The sequence below is a fragment of the Helianthus annuus genome, chromosome 8, assembly GCF_002127325.2.
Source record: "Helianthus annuus cultivar XRQ/B chromosome 8, HanXRQr2.0-SUNRISE, whole genome shotgun sequence".
NCBI lineage: Eukaryota > Viridiplantae > Streptophyta > Magnoliopsida > Asterales > Asteraceae > Helianthus > Helianthus annuus.
The window spans coordinates 97948962-97959692 of NC_035440.2; the positions used below are offsets into that span (position 1 = coordinate 97948962).

Consider the following 10731-nt stretch of genomic DNA (forward strand, 5'->3'; position numbering starts at 1 on the left):
CTTGGTTTACTAATAGGTGAACACAACAATGGTTCATAGTTTCTCGAATGAAACTCAGGTCAGCTTTAGTATTATAAGTATGAACATAGATTGGTCTTTGATTGGAAACATACCGGTAACAGTTGCAGGGCTCTCACTCGCCTTCCTAGCACTTGCTCCAACGGAATTACTCTTGACGTTCTGTCCTTTCGATTTCGGGCATTCCCTTTTGTAGTGTCCTTGTCCACCGCGTGTAAAGCCTCCTTCAAGCGCAGCTCCATCCAATGTACTCCTAGCGTAACACTGGGAAGTCACATGTCCGGTTCGGCTACATCTGGCGCACCTCTCTTATCCATTGTCGTCCTTACCCTTTCCGACCCTTTAGGGTTTGCTACACTTGCCTTCTCCAAGTTGCGTTTCTTCCTAGTTCCAAATTTGGGAGTCTTCTTGGAGTTCTCGGGTTTGCGCTTCTTCGTAACTTCTGTCTTAGTCTTAGAACGCCCCGACCATTCAGATTTCGCATCTGTTTTGGCCTTGCCCGATGACTTCCCGGTTTCCTCCTTTTGATTCGAGACTACCTTTGTGTGCAGCGTCATCGGCTAAAGAGTTTGCTAATCTAGTAGCCTCTAGAAAGGTGGTGGGTTTCGCAGATGCAACCATACTGCGAATTCGTGGCGGCAATCCCCATATATACCTTTCTACCTTTTTATATTCAGGAGTAACCATTCGTGGAACTGACGTCGCCAAGTCGTTAAAATGAGAAGTGTAAGCTTCGACATCCAGACCTTCCATGGTTAGATTCCAGAAGTCCATATCGATTTTCTGAGTTTCACTGCGCGGGCAGTACTCTTTCAGGAGCATCTCTTTAAGTTCGTTCCAGGTCAGACCGTAGGCAACGTCTTTACCCAAAATTTGAACTTGCGCGTTCCACCAGGACAGCGCTTCATCAAGAAATAAGCAAGAAGCATATCTCATTCGTTGATCGACAGCACAACCACTGATTGCCATGACAGATTCCATCTTCTCAATCCATCGGGTGATATCTAAGGGTCCTTCAGCGCCGATAAATGATCATGGGTTACAGCCCTGGAATGTTTTACATGTACATCCGTGCATTGCTCAATAATGTTAATAGAAATCAGGAATTCATTCCATTGATAACATAACACATGAACTGCTAAAACTTTCCGATCACCTTTTACCTGGAGGATTTCCATTATGTGCCCCACCAAAACCTTATCCACAAGCACCACGCCCACGTCCCTGACCATCATTAGCGTTGAGCTGTTCCATGGTAGTATTAACGTGTGGGGCTATGAGTTGAGCCAACTCTTCCGGTGTGGTAGGTAATTCGGTACCCTGTCTTGCTTTTGGCGGCATTTCGTCGTTTCTATTATCATAACAATAATATCCACATAAGACGATAATAAAAAATAATTCAATCAGTAATTGTTAGTGGACCAGACATTGCGAATGTAAAATATCCACATTTTAATGAGAAAAATTTTAAACAAAAAGTATATCATTGGTATTTATTATAGAAATTATTTAAACTCGTTTTTAGTTCAAATGACTATTCTTGGTATGCCTACATCGACACCCATAAACAAGTTCATATGAAATTCCCAAATAATATCCAAAAATGAAACTGGCACGCAGGCCACAAACGCAAAGAACATCAAAAGAAAATTGTCTAACAGTACAACCCATCAAACAACGAAACAAACAAACGAGTAAACGACCAACATCAATGCCTCAAACCTAGAGACTCTAACATCTCCTGGACAAGCTTCTCCAAATCCACAACCCTCCAATGCATCTCATCTCTAGCGATATCGTCTATAACCTTCAACTCCTCATGATCGTCCATCTGTCCCTCAAGGTACTTCGCCTTTCCTTTGGCTAGGTCTAGGTCTTTGCGCAATGCGGCGAGCTGTCGATCACAATGGCAATATCGATCTACCCTATTTCCGGCGGGCCTAATCCTCTTCCTACGACGATAATAAACTATCAGCGGCGTAGAAGAAGTGCGTGACTCTAAAACAGGCAAAGAAGACTCAGACAAAACAAGCGGAGGGATCCAGTAGCAGGCTCGATCCCAGCAGCATGTGGAACGACTGATGGCTCTAAGGGTCGAGTCATGACGATAGTGGCGTCCACCACTGGTGCGGTACTAGAAGATCCTCCGACAGTAGGGATACTCTTGATCACATCATCGATAACTGGTACAGTGCCAGATGATCGTCCCATCTCATGGATTGAGAGAGGTACATCATCATCATCTATCCACCCATTGCTAGTGAAAGCGCATCGGGGGTCTCCCTGGCTAGAAAAAGCAGCAGGATTGACGTGGAAAGATGAGGTAGGCTTGGTATTACCAACCATCTGTGGAGCCGTGATAGGTGTCTCTGGCAGCGTGGGTCTGGGTGAAGTCTCGAAATCTGGCTCGTAATCTGAGTCGTGGATCTCGATGACCTCGTGTTCGTGCGACATTTGTGACACACATATAACCGTAGAAGTAAGCGCGTATTCAACATAAACAGTAATAAATAAGGTCAAATAAACAGAAAATCACGTATGCACATAAAACACATAATGGTTTTCACACATGATAAAAATTTTTCTATGCTTATTTGAAAATCTCGGCTTCGAGAATTTTGGACTTTATATTTCAAAAATTCTCCGGTTGAAGTCTAGTGTTTTCCGCGAAAACATCTAGTTCGTTAACAACCAATGGCTCTGATACCAACTTCTGTCACACCCCAAAAACGTCGCAGCGGAATATTTAAACGTAGTGGAGACGGAAGTTGGTGCCCATTTATACCATGTCGGACGATGCTCTCTTTTGTTGGACATTTTGACATATCTTAAAACATGGATATTAAACATTACATTTTAAAAGTCATGACACAACCACATAAGTTAAGTTGTTATGATCCTCACGAATCTTATTACAAACGTCCGAGGTAGTTTAAAAGTTGTCCAACATAATTAAACATAACAACATGCATCATCAAAATAGAAGATACGCCATGATTTCCCGAAGCCGAACTCAAGTACCTATAGAACACGTTAAAATCAAGTGTTAACACAAAGGAAGGTGAGTTCACTTATTCGTTTACTAACAGATTTTATTCCAAGGAAAACTTTCTGTTTAGGTGTTTATATAATAACATCCATTTTACTTTCATAATAAAAATTCATGGGCCTTCCGCCGGTTCATCGATCCGACAACTGTAATATATATTGCCCAGGTTTTGTATATTAAATTATAGCGTCAACTTTCAGACTCGTATGTTAGAGACGATACGAACTATATATTAACCATGCGGGGATAATCAAAATTAGACAATGAACAGAATATTAATTCGTCGTATGACATTGACATGGGGTGACCGGTCACGACGGGGTTGTCAACCCGATAGATCTACCAACAATTCCTCGCGTACAATACTTATCTGATTAAATGACATCATGGGCGCAGGGTTCTTTCTGGAAGAACAATATGATGTCTGCCTCATATACAATATATATATATCCTATTAATATGACAATTTAATACACGTAGTTGCACGAATCCCCTAAATCTCCATCACTCGAAACTCAGGCCGGTATCCGTCCCAACTTTACGGTCTGTTTCACCTCGGAAACACCGTACCACCCCAATGTCCCACATTTATTCATAAAAAACGTTTTACTTCGAAACGTATAACTTATCAAATCTAATATATTTTCAGCGAAAATATATATTTTATATTAAAAGGTATGTTTTATTTCGAAAACATTATTTAACCCTTTTAACGACGTGTTCTACCCCCAAAATATATATACAAAACAGCAAAAAGAGGGGTTTAGTGACACTCACCTTTGGGTGCGTATTTTAATACCGCAATCCCAGAGATTGGTTTTTATGTACGTCCTAATATAGGAACAATTCTAAATCAATATATATATATATATATACTAGTCGTTTACCCGCGCGATGTGGCGGGAAACATATCACTTAGGTTGGTGAGTTTAGGGCTATGTACAGGGAGGTTCGGTTTTGAGCCACAACCAAAACCAATTCGCGATGCAACGGAAAACACAACACTTGTTAGTAATTCTAAGGGTGTACATTAGAAAGTTCAGTTCAGATGGGTCATAACTAAAATCTAAATTTCCGGTTAAGGTAGTTTATCAATCCTCTTGTGATATATTGCTTACTATTTCTATTGGCTTTTTTGTTTATTTGTAGCATTTGTGCGTCATGAACTTTATAGATAATAATTAAATAATTAAAAAAAATCATACGTTCGAAACAGTACAAGGAATCGGGTTTCATTAGACCCATTGAATCTTTTAATCAGTGTAAATTATTATAAATTGCTAAAACACAACGCTAAGCTAAGCTAAAGTAGCAAAGAGTTTTGTCTTTTAGTTGATTCTCTAATTAAACCCTCTGTTTTTTACTATATTTACTATACAACCACTAAACTTTAATTTTTTTCAATATACATGTTTAGCCTCTCTACTTTAATTTTGTTATTATGCATGTTTAGTCCATCTACTTTTATTCTTTTTCATATTTTGCCTTTTAGTGTTTTCCCTCGCTAACATGACGAACCAGACTACTGACTTTAACCGAACAATATCGTTACCGGTATCTATATTATCTAAACAAGTTTTTTTTTTTTTTTTTTGAAATCCCACGTAAATAAAATCTAGTTAATACTACTTAACATGATTGAGATGCCACGTAAATATTACTGGAATGATTGAGTGTTTTCCCTCATTTTCTGTTAATTTATCAATCATCTCAAGATTATATTGTATTGTACGTCTGTTAGTTTTCTTATTTGTTTTATCGATGTTGTCTATCTATGTCATGAACATTAATGTTCTCAATTAAATAATACCAAATATACGAATAAGAAAAATATGTCATAAACATATTAATTTAAAAATGAAAATCCAAACACACATATAATATAGTATATAAGTCTTAAACATATAGTAATTTAAAGGATGGATTTGAATGTGAGAGAAAAATGAATAAGTTAGTATGTTGTAAAGGATGGATTTGATAAAAGGGGAATGTCGTACCTTTTTTATTTTTATTTGCAATGAATATAATCACATTAAAATATATACCACGATATCAAATAATATAAAGTCTAATAAGTTTACTAAAAGAAATAAGGTATATGTTGTTATCTAAGAAAATCATAGATTTAACATAGCAATTCATCCTCATAGATAAGCTCTATTAGTTAAATTAGAAAAGAAAAACAAACTATGTTCATAGGTCATGGTTTTTTTTTTTTTTTTTTTTTTGAACGACAAATTTCTTTAATTCATGTGACTTGAACCCAAAACTTCACTCTTCCGAAGTGTTTAAAGGCTTTGCCTTTGCCATTGAACCACCATCATGGCCTTGTATTTGTTCATACGTTTTAGTTAGAAACCATTTCTTGGCCAATAATCAAATACTTATAAACTGTTCAACAACAATTGGTTCAGTTGATAATCAAGTAAGTACAACTTCTTTAAAATAAAAAGAAAGATGTTCTTTCCCAGCTAAATAACACGCGGTCTTACAACTCTGCCTTGTGATCAATGACTCACTCGACTGGTAAGTTTTCTACTTCATTCCTCACAGAATCAAATAGCACCGTTGACAAATAACGCTCCCCGAAGCTTGGAAAAACAACCTGGTACAAACCAGTAAAACGATATGTTAATAAGATTGAGCACTAAGAAACTGAATTCAACCGGCTACGACATATCATGTTTTCCTTTGTGTACTAAAATCATATATTAATCCTGAAATTATATAAAAACTGTTCTTAAATGAAGAAATCACAAAGTATTATGGTACATTTGTTATAATTCAAGAGTCGAGAAAAAACCAAAACCAGCTACATACCTAGTCAAGAATCATTCACATCTAGAATTTATACCAAATGCAAAATAAGAGAAATATCATAGAAAGTAAATCACCAAACTATAAAAAAAAAACATAAAAAACAAGAAAAACAAACAAGCTTAAAAAGGATTGCAATCTAAACTAACATCCATCATCATGACAATTCCGATGGTTCAGATGCACGAATTATTCACCAACTTCTCTCAAGAATAAGATACTCAGAATACCACATTCACCAACCTATGACCTGCATATAAAGTACATTACAAAAAGAATAGCATATTATATCATGGCATTTTTTTAAAGCTTACAAATAGTAATTGACATTTTTTTCATGTTGGCTAATGCGCTACGCTACCAAGGCATTCAGATCATTGTCACAATATAGTCCACTTATATAAAAAATACAAGTTCGGAACTTTAGATGCATAAAAGTCTATCCTAAAAGTAAGAAGAGAAATTTCCTATACATAACCCTAACATATAGAGAAAGCATCAACATGAACAAATGCCTGAGGATCATCACTGAAATTGAAGGATGTATTTATGTTCAAAGATGAAACTATGATACCAAAGAACAATAAAACAATGTACTGTAGCACACACAAACACATAGAACAAACTCTGTAATTAATGTACCAGTAGCAAGGTCAGGAGTTGCAGTCAAAACTGATTACCCGACACCCACAATGTATAATTATTGTTAAGTCTCCCGCTACTCTAGCGCTGCTAGTTTTATTTTTCAAGTCTTATGAAGTCTCGCGCTACTCATCGTGGTCTAGGACATAATTGTCTTCTTAGTCATCTTGTTGAATAAACTCTTGCAGACAAAAATAAAATCAAATAAAATTTCTAAAATTTCAAACTATCAACGACATAAAATCATCATAATGTCAATATGTGGGACTATCCTTGAGATGCCGACTAATCTAAATTTTTGTCACATAAAAAGTCATTTAAGATGCCAATTACTAAAACATGACTATAAGAAAGGAGTTCAAATATGAGTACCGGAAAGACTATCCTTGAGTGTCCCATATTCACGATATACTCATAAAGCAGCATTTGTTCACCCTTATCGAAACAAAATCCGATGAGGCCCACCACATTCTTGTCATGAACTCTTGAAAGAAGTTCGATCTCATTTTTAAACTTGAGCCCACCCTGTGAAGATCCTTCTTGAGCTCTTTTGATTGCAATCAGCTGCCCGTTCGGAAGACTTCCTTTATATACCTAAACAATAAAAAGTTAAAAACATCTAAGAACTGGAAAAGAGATATTAAAACAGGTCGTAGTACCCCATTGGACCGAGAAGATGCCCTGTCATCAACAAACACAGCACGGAAAACTTGAGGTTTACAATGAGGTTGTTTTCTATAGTTGTAGATGATCTCTTTGAAAGTTAAGCTTAGTTGGGAAATCTGCAGTTTATGACCATGATATCAATTAATAATTATTAGCAACCGAACATTAGAACTGAGCTGTCATATGTGTTATGTGTAAGAGCAAACCTTTGCAACTCCGTAGAAACAACATAAGATAATCTGGTCGACATAACGGTTGAAAAACAACGCGGTTCGCTGGCTCAGAATCTACTGAAAAAGACAATATACCCTCTCGCTTATTTCTTGCGACAATTGTACTCTTTCAATCATTCCATTAATTCTAACAGCAGCTAGCTTCACAATCTGGTCATAAAAAATTTAAAAAAAAACATCAGCATTAATGATTAATTGATTAGTAGCAATAGCTTTGTGTACGATTAAAGGGTTTGGTACCTTGCTAAAAAACAAATTAACAGACGTCTCTGCACAGGTTTCTCCCCTGCCAATTGGATTTGGCCTCGTTAGACTGCAAATAAGCGTAAAATGCCTCTCAATTATCCATTGGCATCAAATATTATTAAAAAATAACAGTATCTCAATAATAGACTGAACTTTTATTTAAAACGAGTCATTAAGGTTTTACAAATAAAAAAATACAATTTGAGCAATCTTCGGCCCGTTTACTTCAGAAAAATACAGTTTGACCCGTTCGGGATTTTCATCTCTAAGCAAACAAGTCAAAACTGGCATTTCGTTATAAATTAATATATCCTTTATTACCTAGAAAATGCGGACTGCAAAGCTGGTGATAGCAGCTTTGATTTAAAGATTATTAATACCCAAAAGACGATCTTTAACCGGGAGTTGTGAAGGAATTCCATTCAACCAAAACACTTTGATATTCAGTGCAAACTCTCCTTCCATTTGCGTCAAATTAATCAACCAGTAGATATGGACATTTAGGCTCAGAATCCTACAGCTCCAAAATACAATATTAATCAAATGAATCACACGTGTAATATGTTAGAATATAGACTTAGCATATATATATATATATATATATATATATATATATATATAGATATATATATATATATATATATATATTGTTTATTATTATTATGTAATATTATAGTTATTATAGGTTTATTATGTTATGGCAGTTATCATCATTAACCGCCAATTATGTAGGTATATATACAAACATCATGTATCATTTACAATCACCAAGATATTTTAATATCCATTCATGTTTCTCTATTTTTCTATTTCTCTGTACGTATACATTCATATCAAACACACACGAACACGGATATGATGTCGATTACGATGATGGCTTCCGCTAACATGTCGTATCAGAGCGCATGGTTAGAAAACGAAGAATTAGGATCAGAATTACGTGATCCTGGGAAGATGCGGATGAAGAAGATGGAAAACAAACACGGGAAGAGGCGAGAAACAGATAGCGATTCAGATTATATGAGTCCCCGATTACGCGCGATTGCAATCTTGAAACAAGAGATTGCAATAATGGAATTGCAAGACGAAATTGCATTAATGGAATACGAATCGGGATGTCACGAAGATAACGGAGATGCAGGCGAAGTAATGACACGGAAAGAAGAAGACGATTCCGAAAGAGATGATTTGGCCTGTAAAGATGTTCACAAACTGAACGGTAAGAATAAAAGAAGCAGGGACCAGAAACGCAGGCAAGATGATGATAGAGACTATCACGAAGAAGAAGAAGAAGAAGAGAGTGAAGGATTCAACCGGAACCGATCACCGGAAACGGTATCATCGGATGTTAATATGAAGAAAAGAATGATGCAGAAACAACGGGAACTAAAAAGGAAGAAAGGATATCCAGATTTAGCGACGACAGTTAGCGACAAAAGAAGAAGGATAGCGACAGAAAACAGATCAGCGACAGGACGATTTAGTAGCACTAAACTGACATTAACGACAGATCAAAGACTTTCAGCGACAAAATGGGTAATGAACAACAATATTACCATACTCGGCATCACGAAACAAATCAAGGTGGATCTATGGACGAATCATGACAAGTTTAAAGAAAAAATGCGTTTATCATCAATGCCGACGCGACGAGCCATTACCGATGCTAAGTTTAGGGGTTGGTGTTAGAATATAAACTTAGCATATATATATATATATTGTTTATTATTATTATGTAATATTATAGTTATTATAGGTTTATTATGTTATGGCAGTTATCATCATTAACCGCCAATTATGTAGGTATATATACAAACATCATGTATCATTTACAATCACCAAGATATTTTAATATCCATTCATGTTTCTCTATTTTTCTGTTTCTCTGTACGTATACATTCATATCAAACACACACGAACACGGATATGATGTCGATTTCGATGATGGCTTCCGCTAACATAATAAATAATTCCAATCATGCTATAATACAATTTATAGTTTATACCTTTTCTTGTTGTTGGAATCCAACAGAAGTCTAAATCGTTGAATAAAACAAAATAGGAGCTTTATTCAATCTGTTCCTTTAACTGTCTTCAATAATAGTCTAAATCATTGAAAACCAAATTAAAGGTTGTATGGACCAGAAATAGACTCTCAGACACTTTCAACCTATATGACATGTTCCCTTTTCAGCTATGTTTTTTGGAAGAATCATTTGACATGTTCAACAAATCAAATTGACCCATTTATGAGAACAGACTTGAGAAGGGGTGTGCCCAAGAAGTTCATGTAATGGGCTGCTTTCAGCTAACGGATGTTCAGTAGGAAGTTCATACACAATTTGTTTGTTCTATTGTAGCCCCCTAACAACAAATGGTGGTCTATTGCAGTTAATGCCACAAGAATGCCTACCCTAAGATTGTCTTACAATCTTGAAACTCGAATATTAACACGATAATAGAGAGACACTTACAAGTCTCCAGCAGCTAATTCGTAGAGATGAAAGTGACTAACAACAATTTCTTCAAATCCATCCAACCAGTGGAATAAAGTCCTTGATGACCATAGGGGAAGAACATCATTTGTTGAGACGCAAGAACCACCACCATATCCATAAACAATAACAAAGATGAGCAAACCAAGGTTAGGGATTCAGAACTGTACGGTGAATCACCCGTAAGTATCTAGATCTAAGAACCATTTCGAATGAGAAAACCCTAGATCTGAACCAACATTGAACAAGAGTAATGATACCGTCAAAGTGAAAATTGTAGATCTAAACCAGAACAGAACAAGAATCACTAATTGGGAACTCAAGAGTTCAATATAAAGGAATATTTTCATACCTGTCACCGATGGCTGGTGAAGAACGACTGGAGATGAAAAACGGTTGTTGCTGTAAAGAGAGAATGGGCGGTGTAATGAAAAGCGATGTCTAGGTTTTGTGGAGCCAAAATCATGTTTCAAAATTCAAAACCAGAGCCAAATGCCACCGATTTTCTCCCCCTTTCTAACATTTGCTCGCTCTCTCTTTACAAACCCATATTTGTTCCAGATCT

At 36.3% G+C, this 10731-nt stretch overlaps 1 protein-coding gene and 1 long non-coding RNA gene across 3 annotated transcripts; both read right to left on the reverse strand.

Moving 5' to 3' along the window:
• Nucleotides 1-489: 489 nt before the first annotated feature.
• On the reverse strand, nucleotides 490-999 carry LOC110870410. Its single transcript, XM_022119593.1, has one exon. The coding sequence runs from the start codon at nucleotides 997-999 to the stop codon at nucleotides 490-492; it is 510 nt and encodes a 169-aa protein (XP_021975285.1).
• A 4413-nt stretch (nucleotides 1000-5412) lies between these two features.
• On the reverse strand, nucleotides 5413-10509 carry LOC110873502. 2 transcript variants are annotated; one of them, XR_002555213.2, is made up of 7 exons: nucleotides 10146-10508; nucleotides 7993-8185; nucleotides 7666-7738; nucleotides 7399-7575; nucleotides 7186-7308; nucleotides 6899-7120; nucleotides 5413-5672 (listed from the first exon to the last, which is right to left on the reverse strand). It is a non-coding gene; the product is annotated as an uncharacterized LOC110873502 (long non-coding RNA). The 2 variants fall into 2 exon arrangements; XR_002555212.2 differs by lacking the exon at nucleotides 5413-5672 and adding an exon at nucleotides 5817-6134 and having other exon boundaries at nucleotides 10146-10509.
• Between the last annotated feature and the right edge of the window lie 222 nt (nucleotides 10510-10731).